The following is a 23,318-nucleotide window of genomic DNA, read 5'->3' as shown; positions in this document are numbered from 1 at the left end:
AAGGCACTGGCCAGGAAGTTCAGTAATTGCAACTCACATGCTCTGGAATCCCTCCCTGGAAGCAGCCAAATGTTTCCAGTTGTTTATAAATCTCTTCACCATGGAACAGATTCCTCAGCACAAATTATTTGTGTCAAATGTGATGAATTATTTCAGGTTGTTCATTGAACCAAAAATATTTATTGACTACCTTCTGTGTGATAGTTTTTATCCAAATAGGTGCACAGATAATAAAAGCATTTTTCTAAAAGTAAAAATAATTTTCCTTTTCAGAATTATTGATTTATATTTTTATAATGTGTTTGTTTGTGATGTGTGGGTGTATGCCATGTATGTGCAGGTGCTGGAGGGTCCCCAGGACCTGGAGTTACAGATGGTTGTAAGGTGTCCCATGTGAGCTTTGGAAACAGACCCCACGTCCTCTGCAAGAGCAGAAGTGCTCTTAAGCACCAAGCCATCTCTCCAGCCACATCATTTTCTTCAGAAAATCATATTAATGAGCTTATGTAAGAATCAAATTTTAACCTAGCTTATAAATTTAAGTTACACTGATTTAATTTTTAAATATGTTCAAACACAATAACTGTCTACTAATAGCCTTTCAAATTTACTGAGTGAATTATTTTTTAATAGTTTTATCTTATTCTGAAGGGACTACATACAATTTTACTCAGGAAACATGAAGATTATGGCAGCCTGTGCAATCCTGATCTTAGATGTAATTTTCTTTTGTTTTTACTAATTAAACAGTATGGAAGCCTCACATGGTACTATATCCCTGTGATCCCAGCACACAGGTAGAGGCAGGAGGATCAGGAATTCCCAATCACCTTTGCATATTTAAGAAGTTTGAAACCAGCCCCCAAGACCTAGTAAAAGGCCCTGCCTGGTAGCACCTCTTGTAACCCCAGCACTGGGGAAGTGGAGACAGATGAATTACTGCGGTTCAATAGTCAACCAGCCTCACAGTGAGCCGTAGTTTTCCTGAAAGATCCCGTCTCTAAAAACAAGGTATAAAGTTAAGAATACACTAGGCAGTTGGTTATCATCTGTTTAGAACAACACTATACACAGATATGATCCTTTCAGGTCTAGTTTCTTCAAGACTCTTACCATAAAGAGATATAATATTTTGTATCTGTTGAATACTCATTGCATCTTTGGATTAAAACCAGCTTAATGGTGGCATAAAATCATTTCATTGTTTTATTGAATCAAATTTCCAAGTATTTTGTTGAAAATTTTTTGTATTTATATCCATTAACATAATTGGTTCAGGGTTTTTTCTTCGTTTGTTTTTATCATTTTTTTTTTTAGTTTGAAAGCTTTTATATGAAAAATCATATTGGACTTAGCTCTCTGGAGATCTGGTAGAAATTGGCTGTAAAGCTATCTGTTCCAGGAATATTCTTATTGTGAAATTCCATTATTTGTCATTGAATGTGTTTGCTCATCTGTATTCTCTTGGTTCATTTAAGTAGGTCACATGTGTTTAGATATTTATCTATTCTATGCTTTTCAACTTGTTGAAATAGTTCAGAACTTTCTCTAATTATCACCCAACTTTCAAAATTTGTGTAATATCCTATGGTTTGTCTCCAATTTTATTAAGTTGGATTTTTCTTTTGATGAGTTAGACCATTTGTCAAGTTTGTTATTTTCAAAGAACCAACTCTCTATTGCTTGATCTTTGGTATTGTTCTTTAAGCACATCTATTGACTTTTTTAATTAACTTGTGCCCAAATAATCATTAGTTCTCTACATCTATTAAATCCTTGCTTAGCTAGTTTTCCTTTTCTAGTCCATGACTAGATTGTTTATTCGAGATCTTTAAGATGCCATAACACAGAGGTAAAGATTTTCTATTTACAGCTGCCATAATTGTGTCTCACAGGTTTTCATAACTTACGTTTCCATTTTAATTTGATGCTGAGGTTTTAAAAAGTCATTTCTCCTCTGGTTTCCTCACTAGCCAACCAGTATTCAAAAACATATTGTTCAGTCTCAGTATGTTCTTTCCATCTATCTGTCCTTGTAGTAAGATTTATTCTTACCAAACTTTCATGTTTGTGGCTTTCTTGCTCCTCTTTGTGTGGTCTTCTGCATTGCTGACTTAGTTGTCAGTTATGATTGGTTTTGCTCTTGTTTACCATGGAATGTCTTTGCTGCTTCTTCAGTTTTTAGAGATAGCATTCAGGATACAGTAATCGTGATTAGCAGCCTTGATATACATTCGTCCCTTCTTTCTTTGCCTGAAAGTGTCTGTTGAAGTTTGGTGTTATTCTAATAGATTTCCCACGATAGCACTCATGTCTCGCAGTGTTCTGCTGCACACTTAGAATTTTAACAATTAGATGATATGGAGGAGTCTCTTTGGTCTTCTATAGTTGGGGTTCTGTATTTGTTCTTTACTGGAATATCACCCTCAGGACATTTCCTACTTTTTGGTGGTGACTTCCTATCTGTCTGTGATCTGTAGCTGTACTGTCACCTCCTTCCGAACTTCTATAGCTGTTTCTCTCTTTTTCTTCTTGTAATACTGGGTCTTCTTTGTTGTCTGAACACTCTTTACTCACAGAACAGCACATAGGAAGCTTCTCATTTACCATCTTAGCCTAGAAATCCCCTGCATCCTTTCCTTTCTTGTATTCTGTTTTACCTAGCTGTTAAAAATTATCAGATAAATGAATGGTATCTAATGCATGCATTTATACATATATTTGCTACCCAATGTTCTGCACTATGGCTTTGCTCATAAATAAGATACATGCTAAAAGTTAATATTATTGGCTAAGGCACTAATGGCAATGACTGTCTGAATTTGCCCACCAAGTACACCATTATCAAGGAACTCTTCTGGAAATTCTGTGACTTGTCTCAATTTTGCACAATTACATCCTTTATAATAAGTAGGAAGTGAAAAAAGAGAAAGACTTGGCTAGGTAGTAGAGGAAATTGTTTTAAATCCTTTTTGAGAACCACATAAACCAATTACATTAGGAAAAACTTGTAGTTTGGTGGCATTTTAACATGGTTTAGTAAGAGTCTACATAAAACCATGAATGCTTTTGATGTAAAAATTAGGTTAATAATTTAGTCTTTCTAAAAGAGAATAATAAACATATGGAAAGCATTACAAGGAAAGGCACACTAGCTAGCTAAAGGTCTATTAAATTTAAGAAAAAAAGCATGTATTATTTCTTCATGAGAAATGTTGGGCTTTCTGCTCTGTCTCTATGCTAGCAATTAACATGTGACCATTATTTGTAGCACTGGATATTATTTGTTTGACTCTGCTTTACTCAATTATGAAGGCTCAAAACATTTTAATGGAGAAAAAATGAGCAATTGTTTTATATTAAGTAGATTAACCAATTTGTTAAACTGGTGTTTTATTTAGGGACTTGGGGAATATGAAACAGGGTAAAACTCAGTTTTTACATAAAATTGGAGACATGTATATAGGGCCATGTATGTTTCTTCCATTACTAAATTGCTGTGCATTTTATCACCTCATTTTCTTGCTCTATTGCTTTTGAGTAGTTATAAATATCCCTAACTTACATCTATGATCAGAATAATTTCTCTACATTAAACATATCTGATAAGTTTCAGTTATTAATGTCCACATACCCATGTAGTCCCATGAGTTACATGTTTAAGTGATTAAAAACACAATAAAACCTGAAAGTCCAGGAAAGGTTCCTCTACTAGTTGATTAGATGTGCTTTCCAGACTGAGGGGGACATTCCATTTATAACCCCCATTTGTTTCCTACCACTGTAGCCAAGTTTCTACTTATTACATGTCTCCTTGCCTTAATAGTAACTTCTAGTTTGGAACACTGCAAACTGCTTATCCACCCCTGAATTAAAGCAAATGGTATCTACTCCACATCCACCACAAATTTTACTAGAAACCACTTCAAAGATTCCATTAAAATGAAGTACGACCATTGCTTCCTGAAGCCAAGGTTAGCCATGTTCCTAATGAAGCTGGACTCTCCCATTTCCCCTACATTGAAACATTAAGATTTTTTTCCAAGAGTTTTGTTTCTTGTTATCTAAATTTAAACCTGCTTGTTCTTTTGTTGTTACTGCCATTTCTATTAAAAGGTGGGGTTAGAAATGGCCTCTGCTAGGCTTTTCTTTATGCAGGAGTGTTAAAGACCAGCATCCACATGTGTCTGCAGTGACATACCAATGCCACACCCATCTGTCTTCAATGAATTTAAAACTCTAAAAGACTTAAACATTATCTGAATTATGTATAGTTTCCAGAAAGTGGGAGGGTATGTCTTTCAGTTGTCAATATCTTATCAAACTATAGGCAACCCATAGCAAAAAAATGACACACAAAGACGAAAGAAACCTCGATAATTTTGAAACATTAGTTTCCTTTGTTCACCTTTGTTTTTGACCATTTTCTCAATTGTTCATTTATGCACAACATGTTTCCCAATATACAAGTTGCTGTGACACTTTTTATCTGTGTGTTTACACTGAAACTAAAAATGAAGCTCTTGGATAGTAAGGAGCTAGAAGAATACCACTTTTTTCCCAGACCATCTTGCCTTCCTCCTTCCTTCTGCCTCCCATACTTACATAGAGCTTGTGTATATTAGGAAGGATACAACAGAATATATAACTACAGGTTCTTACAGCTTTTACTAACTACAAAAGGAGCTGCTGAAGACTATAATATCCACCCCTTCCCTGATAAACACACACACACACACACACACACACACACACACACACACACACACACACACAAGCTCAAACAGAAATAGCATGTCTTCAGAATAGATATGTGATTGAAAATGACAGGTCCTGCTGACCTACAACTATCTGAAAGCAATTCATCTGGTGTAACTTTCAAATTCAATGTAAAGCCATACTCTAAACTCAGGAAGGCTATGAAAGTTTATGATGCACAAAGAGAGGTTTTCTATCTATTTTCCACTTGTAGTCAATGTCATGAAAAATAATAATGCTTATCTTCCATGGATGGGGAGAATTGTGTCATTTTTTTTTTTTTTAGCCTTTGATTGAGAGTGTATTCTTTTGAGGAATGCTGGCCACATATAGATTCTTTTCATGTTCTCCACTAGCTTGGATCCAAACATGTATAGTGTTCCCCTGTATTTCCAGTGCAAGAGTCCAACACCCCCAAGGTTTCAGTACTTATCAATGAATGAGACACATGCCACTCAACTGATCAAGTTTTCTAATCTCAATCTATTCTTCTTTCAAGCTATCTTCCCAAGCTATTCACCTCAGTCGTTGATTTTTTTTTTTTTTATGTTCTTTGAAGCACACACACTCCTTACTGGGAATTATTTCTTCTCATTCTGTAGGTTAATTTTAACAAGTACAAACATATATTACGACATTCTGAGAAATACATTGTAAGTTCCATCACTGTGCGTCAAACCCAGAGTGGATCACTCTGCATGGCCTGTTGATTCAGTAAAATGAAATATACGAGGTTGTGGCAGGCATAATGTTGCACTGGATCTCTGTGTGTTTTTCAATAAACAGAAGTAAAAATAAAAGAGCAGTGGGACTGGGCTTAGCATATATGAGGAGGTCCTTGGTTTGATGGCCATCATCAAACCTACGCATACACAAAAAGGAGAGAAGAAAGAGTATAAAAAATACATGAACCCCAAATACTTGCTTACTAGAGTTATCCATACTAGCTGTAAACACTATATTTATACGATCATATATACAATATACATATTATTATAAATACTAGACATGATTTTTAGGGTGTATTTTCATATAATTAGCAACACACATGTTTGTTGACAGCAGCATCACAACACATGACTAATGTATCACATTAAGACATCACGATGACTACCAGATCACTTGGAGAAAATAGTTGTTCAGCATTAATATCATTGTATGAGATCACTACTATATGTATAATTTATTGTCTACTTAAATGTTTTGAAATATTTAATATAAATATAAATATAATAAATATTATTATATACAATGACTATTATTCTGCAGATTGCTTTTCTTAACAATTAAAATTACAATAAATATAAAAATATTTAGTGCCCAAAAAAGAAGTATTAATAGGTAGAGGCTAAAGACTTTTTGTCTATATTCTAAGACTCTATGCTACAAGCTTTTGTCCCCAGTAACTAAACTACCATCCATAGAATAATAAACATGGTATATAAGTACATTACTACTCATAATATGAAAATATAGAAGCAAAGAGTAAATATCAGATCTGAGGGGTAAGCTTAGGCATGTGCTCAGGAACACCTAATAAGACAAAAAGTGAAGTTGGGCACAGAACCCTGGAGCCACGCACAATTCTCTATTGTCATTGAATCTAGAATCTGTAGGAAGGAAAAATTTTTAAGGTTCCCATATCCCAAAATATCATGACACAATCTTTTTTCCTTCTCACATATATAACACAAGTCAGATAAGCCCCTCCTACTCTTTCTAAACTTCTGCCAACAACTGCACATGTTGGAACTGTAACATTAAGCTTTCCAAATTGAATTCTAGTCTTACCAAAATACTCTAATAGTATTATCTTTAACTTTCAAGATTTTATCTGTATGGATATCAAATGAATCTATTTTTCATAAGATTAAGGAAATTTTAAAACAAAATTATTTAAATTTACTCTTTAGATAAATACACATAGAATAGCATATAACTTAGTGATTCTTAGTATTCTAACTTTTTAGATATTTTTCTTTAACCATATAAAGGAATCTATTCAATTAAAATAAACAAGTTATATTAAAAGAGAAGTTGTGGGCTCAGTGGTAGAATGATTGCCTAGCACACATAGGGCTTTACACTCGATTCCTAGGTGCGTGTGCATGCACACAATGTGAGGTTGCAAACTTCAGAAAAATGCTTTAGTAAAATAGTCTCTGTCCCTTTTCCACATATATTCATCATAGAGCAACCAAATTAACAAGAGATCACTCATTTCATGATTACAATGGTACACGCTACAGTTTTTGTGTCTTTCTCAACATATCATAATATTTAACTGTATTAAATTTTATAGTTGAGGTATATAGGCATTGAAATTAGAAGCCATAAGTCTAATAGAATTGATACTTTAAAAATAAAAGACCACCAACTTAACCAAATCATACAAATAGTAATGAAATCTCTACTTTCTTAAAAAAATCATGTAGCTTTTACAAATATTTCATACGTGTAGCTATGTTGAAACATCATATTCCTAGGATCTCAACATAAACTATATAACACATATTGTTGTTTAAGCACTACATTTGCATTTAATAAATTTATTTCGCTAAAACTCTCAACATGCTTGAATCATAGATAACTGTGCACACCAAGACTACAAATACCTGAAGAGCTGTTAGGATATTTGCAAGGGCTTGTCCATACGTGTCATGGCAATGAACAGCAAGAGCTCCTGGAGGGATTTCTTTCATGACACTTTCCAACATCATCTTCATGCTGCCTGGAGTGCCCACTCCAGTTGTGTCTCCCAAGGAGATCTCATAGCAGCCCATTCCATACAATCTCTTTGAGACCTGTTGAAAGGCAAACTGCTGGTGAAAAAATGGAAATGACCTGACACCAACCCTGAGACTTGAGCAATCATCACCTGGAGATAAAAAAGACAACTCTGATGAGTTTGCCCACGCAAAGTGTTGGGTTTCCCGGTCCTCTTTTATGCTCATTAAATTTTAAGCACCATCTTAATATTTTGGATGAAGTTACTGTTATTATGTTATCTGTTCAAGTTTGTCTTAGAGTCACACCTACCTCATATATATCTGTTCAAGGTCAAGCAGTAATTTCACATAGATAAGGTTAATATTTCTCAACTTTAATTGAAAAAGAAGCATTGAAGGTCTACATTGGAAGGAGTGTTTCTTTGGGCATTATGTCAGAGGTCATGAGTCATCAGCAGAAATTTCAACTCTGTTATTAAGGTATTTCGCAATTAGAAGAATCATTTAATATTCCTAGCTTAAATTTTCTATCTTGTGAGTGAAGGGACTCAAGTCAGGTAAATTTAAAGCTATCTTGAAGCCTAATAACCAATACTACAATAAAAGAGCAATGTGGACTGCATGAAGACATCATGACGTTTTGGCAGAGGTTCTAGATTGAGACAAATAAGGATTTGAATATTAACTCTCACCCAGATTATCTCTTTGATACTGGGTTGATCATGAGATCAATCTACTGTGCTTCAGTTACTGATTTGTTGAATATAGATGACAAAATGTCCTTATCTAGAATGCTTTCCAAAGCCTTGACAGGATGCCTTCAAAACTAGCAGTAATCAGGACAATGTTAACAGCATGCTTGGCTGCAAAATAAAATAAGTAAAAGGCTTTTTTTTTTTTTTTATCCAACTTGTACTTGTCCAGAGCCACCTTATTGCAGGCACTGTGCTGGGTGATGAGGTTGATGAGAAAGTGATGTTGGCATGGCTCTTGTGATCATGGGTACAAATGAGGACCAGTTTCTTGCCAATATCACTGACATGCACAAATCAAACTAAAATAAGACTCTGGACAGAGAAACAGGATTCTGTGTCATGTGGGAAAGGACACTGGGCACTGGCCTAGAGCTGTCAAGAATGGGAATGGAGTGCCTTGAGATAAAATAAGCTTTTAAAGGGTGAGAGAGAGGGTCTGAAACGTGTTTGCGAAAAGAGACACACACAAAGGTTAGTGGGTTCCAAGCCACTGAAGTGTGAAAGGCAGAGAGCATTCCAAAGCAGGGAAAAAGTCAAACGTGCAAGAGAGTGCCATGAGCAACAGAGAACAGGGGCATTAAGTGTGAAGAAGGGTGAGAGTCTGCAAAAGTAATCAAGTTTCAGTCATTTCAGAAAGAAAAGAATAAATTCACAAAATGCATTAGGTTAGCACAAAGGCCAAAGCAGCATGGTTGCTGATCATGAATTTTTAATATTTCTAATCTGTCTGCAAGGCTTCAGCAGCACCCCAGTTGTTATGGTATATAAAAAAAAAAAGTGAGTATCCAGCTCCTCCATGCTAGAACAGTGCAACAGGACGACAAACAGTCTGGTGTCTCCAAGACATGAGGCCTGGAGTCAAGCCCTTTGGAAATATTCTTTTTTTAAAAAATCAATATATAGCAGTGCATGCAAATTCATAAAACAGTCTTGGATGTAAGTAAATTGACATAAAACCTAAGCTTCATCATTTCCTAGTGTATTTGCCTCTGTGATCAAGGACCTTTAATATAAGACATAATGAAATAACCCTCATTTGAAAAATCTTCAGTAATCTTCAAGGAAGGAATTACTTCAGCTGGACTAAAAGTTTAATCTACATTAATTTGGATGGGGTCTACTAATCATGTCACATTTACTGTTTCAGTGTTGTATTACAAAATTTATGAAAATTTATAATCTAAGCAGTTTATATTAATATACTTTATCTACAAATAAATTTCTAAACAAATTCTCAAAGTAGAGTATTAGGTATTCATTAATATGAACTGATGGTAAGAAAAAAGAGTTAGAATATAATAAACACATTTAAAAATCCAATATGCAAATTCTTAATGACTATACTCTATTGCCATAAATTTCTGTCATAGCAACACAGCGCAGTAATGAAGATCACAAATGAATAGAAACACTGAAACACATTCTCTGACGTAAATATGCATGAGGAAGAGCTGCATACATGTGTGTGCACAACTGTCTGATATTGTGATTGGAAGTGGGAAAGCATTTCTTTGGTTAAAGTCATGCCCAAGCAAGATGTCTGTCTTGCTTTTACTCTTTTTGTCTTTAAAGCATCCATGTTATAAGACTCAATTGTCAGCTACCTTTGGAAAGTTAGAACTGATAGGTCTATGTTTAAAAAAAAAAGGAGAAAAGAAAAGGAAAAGGAAAAAAAAAGAAAATGAAATGACTAGCTAAGTAACTAACTCAACACATCTTCCGTGATAATTTCTCAGTCATATTTCTCTTTAGTCTCTGCTATTGAAATTCAATAAATAATAAAGCAAACTATCTAAATTTACTGATAATATCATCATTTTACCAGTAACCATAAAGATGGGAGATGTTTCTTACTTCTGCAACTTTCTGTGGCATGATGCTTCCTTCATATGGACAGCCCAGAGCACAGGACACATACCTACATTGAAAATACAGGGCAATATGATCTGTCAATCATTTGCAAGTTTCCACTTTAAAAATGAATAACAAAATTGCATCAAGCAAAATTATTTTACGCCTCTACCTTATTCTCCAACTAAATAAAAATTATTTCAGAGCATTTAAACCTTTAATCTATCAAACAATTAAAATTTGATGTTATTTGATGATGACAGTGACTGAAGAACATTATATGAGCTTGTTTATACTATAGCAGTGGTTCTCAGCCTGTGGGTTTCAATGACTTGGAAGGTCGAACAATTATTTCACAGAGGTCAACTGAGACCATCCAGTATATCAGATATTTACATTATGATTCATAACAGCAGCAAAATTACAGTTATAAAGTGGCAACAGAAATAATTTTGTCATTGGGGGTCACCACAACATAAGGAACTGCATGAGAGGGTCACAGCATTGGGGAGGTTGAGAACCACTGTACTATAGCATCATATAAATATTCAAAGCAGAAAACACTAGTGAAATGTAGTTTTATTTAGATTTATAAATTTAATATTTAAATACGCAAGCCTTTAGAATTATAGAGAGCTGGCATGCAAATATAAAGGATTCTCTCCATACATCTATCTAGATGTTTTAACAACAAATAAGATACAGCCATTATTCATTTCCAGCCCCAGGAAGTAGCCACCACCTCAGAATTCAACTTATTTCCCTCATGAGTATATCTAACTTGTTCCAAATAGAATAGTATCTCATGGGCTTAAAGATTATGAATAAAGATGAACAGGGCAAATAGTATAAACATAGTTAAATCTGAAAGCTTCTCTTTTCACTATCTTTCTTTATATCTTGAAAAATATGAAATACCAGTACCTGGAACCTGTAATGTTACTTGAGATAGGAAACCAGCTTGGCAAATGTACTTGAATTAAGGACATTGAGATGCAAAGTACATGTATCATGTAGGAGGTGGAGAAACATCACTGACAGAGAAAAGAAGACATATTTACACAGCAGGCATTGGATGGATGGAGTTAAAGAAAGCCAACCATTGCATCAACCTGGGTCATACAAGTGAAAGATTCACCCTCAGAGCCACAAAGAAGGAAGGAAACATCCTGAGCTCACATTTATGTTTTAATTCATTTTGTTAAAAATTGTTGATACTTTTCTAAAACAAGGATTATGGATTAAAAAATATCCTATAAGCTTCCTCAGCAAATTCATTTCCACTTAAAGATAGTGATCCCTTTCCATATTATTATCAAGCTTGATGACAAGCCTATATTAACCACTTTCAACTTATCTCCAACCCCACTTTACCAAACCAGCCTCAGACACTTTTACAATGCAGTCTTAAGATAATGCATCATATGTCTGGTGGTCTGGAGTGAAGGAAGCCACATGAGGAGAGAAGGGGCTGGAGACATAGTTCTAGGATAAGAAAGATTCTAGACAGCAAGTGCTGTGTTTACAAATGAGGCCAGACTTTGAGATGACTCAAAACTATCATGAGGCACTCAGAAAATATAGGCAAGGCCCTGAAGGATGAAATCTGTTTTGTAGAAATCTAGCTTTCATAAAATGGCTGTCAGAAGGAAGATAGGAGCAAAAAGAAAACATACTAACATGTTCATTAAATTTGTGATTCACTAGAAAACTCAGAAGGAAATCTCTAACAGACTTGAGGTGCACACTAAGTGGGCTAGTACACACCAATTGTCAGATGTAACTTAATTTGGAGGTACTAATATAAATAAAATTTACATTCAAGGAATGAAATAGATAAGCTGTTTAGCAAGCCCAACACACAGTTCAAAGGACAAGGAAGGGGAAATCAAATTTATTGGAACCATAGCTTGCTCTTCCAGTTTATATATATTTCATAATTTGTTAAAATGTGACCAGGACATATGAGAAGAAAAGAAAATGGCTTAACACTAGAGAAAGTTGTTGAAGAGAGGAGAAATTCCAATCCAAATACAACGATTCCAGTAATGTGCAAAAACTGATTACATTTGTTCTAAGTCCCAAACACTGAGATGTGACTAAATGTAATACCTATGTGCCAGTTACATATTTTCCTTTTTTTTTTTTTTTTTTTTTTTTTGAGACAAGGTTTGTCTGTGGAGCTCTGGCTATCCTGGAACTCATTCTGTAGACCACGCTGGCCTTGAACTCACAGAGATCTGCCTGCCTCTCCCTTCCATGTGCTGGGATTAAGGTGTGCACCACCATGGCCCAGCTCATATTTTCCTTTTAAATGTGCTAAATAAGAAAAATAATGCCAATACACAACAGTAACTTCAAATTGTTCAAAACAAGCATCCTGTGCTTATTCGGCTTGTTGCTGAGCCTGACTACCCATCCTCTTGCTCCTAAGGCCTAACTCTCTGGATGGGTATTTTCACCCCTTCCTCACTGATGACTTTCCAAGGTCACTTCCTGTCTTCAGTTCCACTGAACTATATCTTCACAGTATATTTCTCAATTTTGTGAGTCCTTTCTTTGACTTATTTACGCATGGAGTTACTTAGTACAAAACTAATGCAGTATTCTTCAAACTATGTCTTTATCTGGACTTTAAGATTCTTAAAGCAAAATCAGCATACAAAGGCCCATAATCCAAAGTGTGCTAATCTCTTTTTCTCAAAAGTTCTATTGAAGACCTCAACATAAAACTGAACCTGATAAAAGAGAAGAAGGGGATAGTCTTGATCTCATTAGCACAGGAAAAGACTCTCTGAAAAGAACACAGTTGGCTCAGGCACTAAGATCAACAAGTAACAAATGGGACCTTGAAACTGAAAAGCTTATGCACCATCATTCAGACAAAGTGGCAGCCTACATATTGTGAAAAGATTTTTACAAACTACACACTGAGAGAAGGCTAATATCCAAAATAGATTTTAAAAAATAGACGTCAGGAAAACAACCTAATTTAAAAATAGAGTACAGATCTAAACAGAGAATTCTCAAATGACTGGGAAACACTTAAAGAAATGTTCAACATCCTTAGCCATCAGGGAAACACACATCAAACCAACTTTCAAATTTCATTTTTTATTGGAAACAGATTCTTCTGTCATACAACACATCCCAACCACAATTTCTCTTCTCTCCACTCCTTTCAGCTCCAACACCTCCCTTCTCCCCCCAGATCTACTCATTCTGTTTCCTCTTCAGAAAAGAGAAGGCCTTCAAGAGACAACAGGCAAGCACAACAAAACAAGATACAATAACACAAAGCACAAGCCCTCATGTCTAGGCTGGAGAAGGCAACCCAATAGGAAGAAAAGAGTACCAAGAGCAGGCAAAAGAGTCAAAGACACACCCTCTCCCACTGTTAGGAGGAGTCCCACAAAAACACCAAGCTAACAGCCAAATATATACACATAAATACCAACCCAGCTACAAAGCCTTTGATGTGCAATGGTGACCTGGCCGCAAGATGTTCTAGTGCAATGATGGCATAAAGTTTGTGGGAGTAGCCAAACAATATCTGATTCAATTTATGGTCCAATACACAAGATGGAACCTATACCTGACTCTGCTTGGATGACCAAGAACCTGAGACTAGATAGCCCAGGGACCTAGGATAAAACCAAATACTACTGTTCTACTAAAAGAATATAACAACAAAATGACTCGTAATGAATTCGGATACACTCATAGATCAGCACCTTGTTCAGTCATCATCAGAGAAGCTTCCTCTTGCAGCAGATATGAACAAATACAGAGATCCAACAGCCAGACATATGCAGAGATTGAGAGACCTTGGAGCATTCAGCCCTGAAAAGGAATGACTCCATCAAATCTGTCCCCTTAGGCCTCTGTTTTTATATCTGATATATTATGTGAGAAAAATTTCAATAAAAGGAGAAAAAAGAAAGAAAAACAAAGCATGGTGGCTCGTAATACCCAGGAGTGGAGGAGGTAAGAGGAGTGCCACAAGAGGAGATCAAGCTGGGCAATTTAAGACAGACAGAGCTACATAGCAAGACCTGTATCCAAAACCAAGAAAAGAGAAGAGAAGGAAAGAAGGAAGGAAGGAAGGAAGGAAGGAAGGAAGGAAGGAAGGAAGGGAGGGAGGGAGGGAGGGAGGAAGGAAGGAAGGAGAGAGAAAGAGACAGAAAGAAAGAAAAAAGGAAAGAAAGAAAGAAAGAAAGGAAGAAGGAAGGAAGGAAAGAAGGAAGGAAAGAAAGAAAAAAGAAAAATTCAATGAACTAGATAAACTGACCCTCATCCAGTCTCAGCCCCCTGTTTTACACTGATGGTGGGTTACATACACTTACATGAAATATAAATCTTTAAGTAAACACTATACATAGGAAAAAATATGCCAAAGCAGATGTCTGAGTTTTAGTTTTATGTACCATATTTCGGTAACCTATTATTTCATGTTTTCTTACAGACCTCAGTTTAATGGTAAAAGTTTAAAAAGTAACTTTATAAGCAGCTTCTGTTAATTGGAAATGGTGATGTATCCCCAAGTGAATTCCTCGGAGGGAAACTGTCCAATGGAAGCTGTTTGATAGTCATTCAGAAGCAGCACTGCCTGCTACTCACTGCCCACATCAAAGCAGAGCTCTGAATACAGAGACTCATTATCCCTCAAAATAAGGCTGCCCTCCCCGTCAAGGTCAGGATCATAATCTATGTGGCATCTGGCCTCAGGCAGCAAGAAGTGCAGGACACACAAATTCTGCAACATGATTTAGATAGATGGCTTGGCTAATTCAGGTTGAAAGCTGAAAGTTTTGAATAAATGTGTTGGGCTATAAATCATTTCGTGAAGTGAAAGTTGGGGGAGACTGCCCTTCCTTTTTGGCAGTTGGGAAGGTTGCTGTTCTAAAGGTTGCAAGCTCAACAGAACTGAGCAGCCAATTGAAGAACAGCTATACAGCAGAAGAGCGTCTTCACAGTGAGTGTCTTCCACTAAAGAAACAGATCACTAATACCTCTGATGCAACATATTTTGGAAACAAAACAGACTTGGTTTGGATTGGTTTGGTTGATGGGTAAAAAGGTAAATAAGGACTGCACAGATTTTGGCTGGAGAAAATCTGATGCATCACCTCCTTCTAATTAGTAGTAAATATTAGTCACTTGGTATGAACAAATTATTACTAAAATAAAACATCACACCTCACAATTGTCTTTGCTTTCTGTACCTAAATGAAAGCTGTGGGTTTTTAATAATATCTAATTAATAAGTCATCTTATTAGTCTCATAATTTCAGTTTTTTTCTGGAAAGTTGTGAAGAAATGCCACAGATGCTGTTCACAGATATATATTCTTGCATTTTGTTGTGTTTTAAAAATAGATAGATAACTTAGGCTCCTAAAAAGGGGAGAAATGCACTTCAGCCTCACACAGCTCAGACATCAGAGGTAAAATGGCAGCCCATATCACACTGGCTTTTTGCAGATTTTTCATGTTTTATGCTTTGATAAATGGAGACTCCAGACTTTTTATTTTATAATATACACTTATAAGGACTTATAACACAGTGTTCAATAAAAAGAAGACATGAAATTGGGAGAGGCATGCAGAAGTGAGGAAGAGGTAAGAGAATTTGGAAAGAAAGGGCAATTGATATGATTAAAATGCATTGTGTCTATGTATGTGTGTGTGTACACACATGTATATAAAATTCTCAAAGAATGAATACAATACAAAAATAGAATCATATTTAAATTCAATGCAAAGTCAGTGAAGAAAATAAAGTACTCTAACAAATAAGGATCACACATGCTAAAAGTTATATTTCTACAAATGGATAGACCTCTGGGAAATTCAGAAGTAAACCTCAAATTAGACCAAAAAAAGTATTGGGAAGCCTATATTTGTCTACATTACAACTCTACAATAGAATCCCTACAGTAATCCACCAATATGGCTTTATAATGAATTTCCAAACTTTTCCAGTGAGAAACACTTTCCTCTAAATATTGTTCACATTTTTAAATAGACAAGGGTGTTTATATGCCCTTTCTTTTAAAGGTAAGAAAGGCAAAACAACTTAGTGATATTTGAATTTGAAGGTTTATAAAACATCTCACCTTTTTATTGTGGTTACATAATTTGGCCTTAAAATAAATAAACTGTTATTTTACGATGATGGGTGTGCATTATCATGGCTTAAATTTTTTTACAAGTTCTTCACATGAAAATTTTCTATTAAGCTATGAAGATAGATACTTAAAAAAAAAACCTTTATGGTATGGAGTTGGGAAGATACATTTCAATAGAAAACACTGTGCGGTATATTCTAAGTCTGTTTGTTCTCCAAATGACCTAGGCTTAATTCCAACATTGTAACGCCCTCCCTCAAAACCAATCCTCTTTAACATTCCACTGGCTGGTTTTGTGTGTCAACTTGACACAGCTAGAGTCATCAGGGAGGAAGGAGCCTCAGCTGAGGAAAGGAAAGGCCTCCATGAGCTCCAGCTGGAAGACTTTTTTTTTTTTTTTTTTTTTGATTAGTGATCAGTGGGGTAAGACCAAACCCACTGTGGGTGGTGCCAACCCTGGGCTTGTGGTTCTAGATTCTATAGGAGAAAAGGCTGAGCAAGCCAGGGGAAGCAAGCCAGTAAGTAGCACTCCTCCATGGCCTCTGCAACACTTCCTGCCTCCAGGTTCCGGCCCTGCTTGAGTTCCTGTTCTGAATTCCTCCAATGATGGACTATGATCTGGAAGTGTAAGCCAAATCAATTCTCTCCTCTCCTACTTGCTTTTTGGTCATGATGTTTCATTTCAGCAATAGAAATTCTAACTAGAACACATTTTTATTAATATTTTTAAATTTTCAGTGCTGGGGATCATTAACCCAACCCTCTTCTCTTATTAATTGCTGAATTATTCTGCCACTATGGACTTTGCTCACTTCAACTAAAAGAATTACAAGGTACAGTTAAATCCAGCATAGCTCATCATATCTGGATATTTATATAATTACTAGAAAACAAACTGCTATCTTTCCTCAATAACAATGTATTGCATGTTTTGCCATGCAGAGGAACAACTCCAAATCTATGCTGCAACCAATGGCCTTGGAAGCAGGCAAAACCAAATGCAGACTTTTCCCCCTTCCTTTGGTCCCATCATGCTAATGGACTCCTTGCCTTCCTGTCTCTGTTCTCCACTACCCTGTTTTCTAATGGTTTGCACATGGCTCTATTGCATGAGCCCCAGGACAGTGAATTCAGAAATGACATGACATGATAGTTCAATTCAAGGCAACCATGTAAACTCCTAAAAGAGAGAGCTGGGCTTTTGATCTATGACAGTTTTTCCTCCTCTGTTGCCCTTAATGGGATTTCCTGTAATGAAAGCCAGTGATGCAGAGCCAAAGCAATGCAGTTTCTACAAGGAAAGAGTAAGGATCTCAGATACACTGACATTTGCATAAACAGCTCTAATTTACTGACACATGTGAGTCTGGTACAACACATAACTACATCTGGATAGCTGAATCTTAATATCAGGTTCATAGTCTAGCTCACCTGATATCATACAGATTACAGATTCCAGATTCCACAGGCTAGAAACATGATAATTATTATTAATGGGATACAATTACTTAGTGATTACTATAAATAAATATGGTTCATATACTATATATATAATATGTTTGTAAATGGTAAAAAAAAAAACGATCAAGGTGGTTTATAAGTACTCTAAAAATAGATACTAATAGAATCGAATTGGGTTTCATTTAAGTACCCTCGTACTGGGATGTCCATGTGCCTTGCAGAGCTGATAACCTCCTCAAACCTTCTCATACTTTCTTCAATGGAGCAGTTAATATTCTTCTTGCTGAAAGATTCAGAAGCAGCACCAAAAACTGCTATCTCAGTGGCTCCAGCAGCAACCTGAAAGACACAGTGTATAGCCCAATGCTAACATGTCTTAAAGTCTTGTGAATGGTAGCAGAAGACAGACTACCCTAATGGCATGCCTATGTTCTCATTTTGCCTTAGGATTTAAAGCAAGATTCCTCTCTGTTTGCCTCTTACACTGTTTTGAAATGGAAAAATATTTTATAGTAACAAGAAAATTCCACCAACTACAATAATCTCGAGATTATGAGACACATAAAACACAGTGATGATGAACCAGTTAATTCTGTCTTTCATCATGTTATCCTCAAAACACTTTAACCATAATTATGGGGGGGGGGGGCGTGTTCTCCACTAAAGCCTGAATTTTTTAGAACATTATTTTGAAAACAATTGTTGAAAGAGAGCAATACAAACTAATTCTTTGTTTGCTTCCTATAATCCAAAAGAGAATGTCTTACCAACAGCAAATATTTTCCTAATTCATCACTTAGATTTTGCTTCTAAATCTCACTCTAGTTCTTAACTAGTCTCTATTACTTTGTATCCTGACTACCAAAGCCATGTACTCGTGTGACTAAGGTGCAAGCCCAATTGCTAGTCTTTAACTCTAAAATAGTAACTAAATCACTCTGTCCCCTTTGTCCCTTTGTTATATTTATACCACCATATTATATTACACACTGCATCCGTAGTAATACATTTTCAAAGGTCAAGCCTTACAGATTCCTAAGAGGCATCTGTAAGACATCATGTTAATGTCTCACTCACTGTCTGACTAGGATTTACATGCCCTCATCTTTGATTACCTGTTAATACATTAAGAAAAATAAAGATTGATCTTTCTTCCAACATGTAGAAGACAGTCAGCTTTGTTCCACCGTTAAAATGTAAATTTTGAACTTCTAAAATAAAATGTCTATTTCATTAAACACCTACTCTTTGCCAGGAATGTTAGAACTTTGCCTGCAAATTTTTTTTTTGTAATCTGAAAACTCCCTGTAACTATTATTGGATTCATTCTACAAATTTGGCACAAAGTCATCTGTCATTCAATCTCAGGTAGTTAGTAAGCTACTAAACCATGCTTCAATAATAAACCTACAACTCCCAAGCTAGTCTTTATACTGTGGTTACACTATTGTTAGGATGTACCCTAAGTATTTTCTCTAAGATGGAAACCTTCTCTACTTTGGAAGATTTGATGATGGCAATATTCTTCAATTTTATAATGCCATAAAATTGTATCAAATCAAATGAAAGGTAAATGGTTCTAACAGCATACACACCAGCAGTAATGTACTAAATAGACTCCTATAACTTAGTGTAGCATAGTATCACAAGGAGAGCTTACAATACTCACTGTCATGAGGACTATATTCTGTAACATCTTTGCAACAAACATACGTGAAGATAATACAGTAAGTTTTTACGTAAAAGTAATGTGGTTCTTTATGTGTGTGCAGTCATTAAAACTCTTATTTAAATCACATAAATCCCTAGAGCAGACAGAATCACAATAAACAAAAACAAAAGAGGTATAAAGAAAGTCACTAGAAGAAGATGCAGTGACAATGATTAATTTCAACCTAAGAGAAGAACCCACATAAACAAAAGCCTGGCCCCAAAATGCTGACAAATAATTTATTTCAGGAATACTAAAAATTATAATGATTCACCAATAAATGCTTCAGATATACTCTATTTCAGCTTCTTAATAGGGAAGCACAAAATAAACTTTCAAATTTTCATCCAGAATAGAGAATTATATTTTTATTATTAAAATCTTGAACAGTTACACTGAAAGAGCTATATGGAGAGAATGTTAGGTTCTAACAATGCCATGGAGAATCTTGATCTCTATGTGTTTATGTTAGTTTATCAGCAGAGTAATGAATTAAACATGACAGCATTTTAACTTTTAAAGATCTTCAAAGCAATAAAGGCAATTTTAGATAAAACAGTAGTACACTTACAGCATGGTGAAAACCCTGAAGATTAGGTATAAGGACAGGATAGCGAACTCCTGGATACTGATGAATGCCTCTCATCACTTCAGTGTGATCAGCCATCTTAAATACAAGATAGTTATATGTAAGTATGGAACTGAGCAAGGTATCAAATATATTATCAGCCTTCTGTATGAGTTATAGCTACATATAAATTCTATAAATTAATATCTGAAATGAGGTATTCACATGTAGCTAAGGAAGAGTAGTTCTCACTATCATTTGTGACAGATACACAGTGTTTTGCCATTGAAATTCTCCACACTACCATGAGTGTCTGATTCTTAGACTACCAAATGACTGCAAGAAAACCAATATTGATTAAAGAAAATGGCAGCAATGCTGGTTCTCTGTAGTCACCCACTTAATCAGATACTACTATGTGAAACAGGAAGGCCATGCCTTGTAATAGTGTGTTTATGATAGTGGAGTATGAAGTAAGAGCTTGAATGTGATGTATTATAGTTTTGTTTTGTTTTAAACCAGCCATGGTGCCATTTCTGGTCTCTTATACTTTTCCAAGTTCTCTTCCCTGTTGATAAAAACATAGATTATATTTATCCATCCCCTTGAAGCTGGATACACGGTGGTTGTCTAAGTAGTATTTTATAGTGGGAACAATATTATGTGATTTCTCAAACTAGGTTATAAAAAAAGGGACACTATGAAACCAGTTGATATTTCAGAAGAAATCCCCAAATCACCTGCGCAATGGTCACAAAATGAGGCAGGCCTGCACAGAGAGTATACATGAAGATGAACAGAGGCACCAAGCCAAAAACCAGGGTAAGTCCCTACATCTGTGACTGAAGAAACTTGAGATGGCTCTAGCCCCCAAGAGTTCAGTCACATGGCTATGATCCCAGACACCATGGAACAATGACGAACACTCCACTATGTCACGGCCAAATCCCCAATCTACAGTCTTAGTGAATACAACCTATATTTGTTTCTACCACCTAGATCTCAAATAACTCATTATATAACAGTGAAAGCTAGAACCCTGAAAAATGGACGTGGTTGACACAGAGGATGCATGTGGCAGTAGTGTAAGCACATCATTTGACACCAGGCTATGTGGTGACACACTTTGTGACATGTCTTTGATTTGGGTTTATATTAGTTAAAAACTACTGATTTATCTTGAAGGGCACAGAGAAGGGGTATTAGAATAGCAAGATGATTGAAATAAATTCAGAACTATATTATAGTACTTCCCTGATAATACCTTAATGAAATTATGATGACAATAAGTAAAATCCAAAAAAAACAAGCATATAAATATATAGATATAGATATGCTATTCTGTAACATATTCAAATAATACAAATGAAGGTTATAATGTCATTAACGTCTCTATGTTCTTATGTTTGGGTTCTTATATGTGAATACAATCCCAAACTTTGCAGCTTGGTGGAACACACAGTTTCTATACTCTTCAAAAACACTAGTGTAAATATTCACCTCTTTTAAAAAATGTGAACATAGAACAGAATATAAATTTAACATTGTATTTTACCTTATGTTACAATGGGGAAATCTATAATTGAGACAAGACTTCATATTCCTGATGAGCATAATGTTTGGCACCAAAAATACATAATAATTGAAGAGAAACAAATATTGAGTGTGTGAGACCTGATGGTATATGAAAGTTGTCTAAATATTATACATGGAAAGGTTTGAGCAAGTCAGGGTTTTTTCAATCTTTGTCAATACCACATGTGTACACAATGCACTGTAGTTATAGTTACCTCCCATTAACTTGTTCCATACCCTTCTCACTAAGTCCTTCTAAACTGACCCCTCATCCTCTCCCATCTCCTCTACTCTCCATCTCTTCCCCTCCTTCTTTCATGAATCTCCTCTACCACACTCTTCTTTTCCTTTCTTCTTCAGGCCTTGTGCAAGCAGCCAAGGATGTTATTGGTTGATGTCTGCAATGGCCATGTTGTACTCAGCAATCAGCACTTCACTGCACTCTCCCCATCCTTTGGTTCCTACAGTCCTTCCACCAGCTCTTCTTCAAGATGCCCTGGGCCCCAGAGAATTGGCAAAGATATTATGCTTGAGGACAAGCACTCAGCAGTCACTTTTTGTCAACATTTTAGCCAGTTATGGGTCCCTGCTTAGATAGGTTCCTGTTGCTGAAAGAAGCCAAGGCTGAGAGGTGCACTAGTCTATGGGTACAAAATTTACTGAATGTGCATTTGGCAAGATGTTGTGTTGGGAGCCAGCTCCAACATATCAAAGGGTTCTTGGAGGGAATAAAGAGGTATGAGGAAATATTAGGTAGAAATACAGAGGGAAACAATGAGAAAGAGACACAGGATAGCTTCAGGAGGGCCCTGAGTCAATACCCAGTTACCTTGAGTTTACTTCTAATGGGCTTTTTATATATCAGCAAGGGGAGGGGCAAAGTACCTCCCCCTTTGAAGGTCAAAGAATAAGGAATCTACAAGTGTAGAGCCTTCAAAACCCCTGGTAACCATGCCCTTGGCCAAATCATCCCATTATGCAGCCCTGCTGGGAAAAGCAAGCTGACTTTCTGACCTTGAGTAAGGCTTTACTAGGGAACCTCTGTGGACCCCCACAACATTGGGAATAAATTTCCATATAGGTCTTGTGACCAACCATATGCTTTTGATTATGTCTTGAATGCCAGGCATGAATTCCTCCCCACTGAGTAGGCCTTATATCCAACCAAGAGGCAGCTGATTGTCCCTCAAACATTCATGTCACTATTGTACCAATTATCACATCTTACCAGGCAGAGAAGTATTATAGCAGGCAAAAACTACAGTACCAGTCATTTATTCTCTCCCATGGAGTGGGCTTCATATCCAACCAAGATGTAGTTGATAATCCCCAAAACATTCATGTCACTGAGGCAAGATATTAGTACCCCCATCTATCCAGACAATTCAATATTGTAGCAAACAATCTTTAGCTAGGTTTGATTATAATCCTTCTCCTTCAAAAACCTGCATAGCACCTTCTGTGGCTAAGAAAATATTAAAAAGTGTAGTTAGAAGTTTTCCTGTGTCCTGGCCGTGGATCTCTGCATCTGCTTCCATCAGTCATTAGATGAGAATTTTATCACAACAGTTAGGGTGTTTGGCCATCCAATCACCAGAGTAGGACAGTTCAGGCTTTCTCTCTGGGAGTCCAATGGGCAAGAGAGAAGAGGGATTGTATGAGCGAGAGATGTTGAGACCATAATTGGAAAAAGCATGGGGATGAATAGCCAAACTAGTGGAAACACATGAACTATGAGCCAATAGCTGAGGAGCCCCCATGGAACTGGATCAGGCCCTCTG

The 23,318-nt window shown here is 36.1% G+C and overlaps 1 protein-coding gene across 3 annotated transcripts in view; it reads right to left on the bottom strand.

The window, feature by feature from the left end:
• Hmgcll1 (3-hydroxymethyl-3-methylglutaryl-CoA lyase like 1) overlaps window positions 1–23,318 on the bottom strand; it is a 119,365-nt gene that overhangs the window by 36,609 nt on the left and 59,438 nt on the right. For all 3 annotated transcript variants that reach the window (XM_036192721.1, XM_036192723.1, XM_036192722.1), the window contains 4 exons: window positions 19,966–20,061; window positions 17,874–18,022; window positions 10,097–10,160; window positions 7,374–7,562 (listed from right to left, as the gene is read on the bottom strand). In XM_036192721.1, coding sequence (XP_036048614.1) covers window positions 7,374–7,562; window positions 10,097–10,160; window positions 17,874–18,022; window positions 19,966–20,061 — 498 coding nt within the window. The remainder of the gene's footprint in view (window positions 1–7,373; window positions 7,563–10,096; window positions 10,161–17,873; window positions 18,023–19,965; window positions 20,062–23,318) is intronic.

This window comes from Onychomys torridus, chromosome 7, assembly GCF_903995425.1.
Source record: "Onychomys torridus chromosome 7, mOncTor1.1, whole genome shotgun sequence".
NCBI lineage: Eukaryota > Metazoa > Chordata > Mammalia > Rodentia > Cricetidae > Onychomys > Onychomys torridus.
The sequence above is the reverse complement of the archived record's forward strand: the minus strand, read 5'-3'. Positions and strand labels throughout refer to the sequence as shown.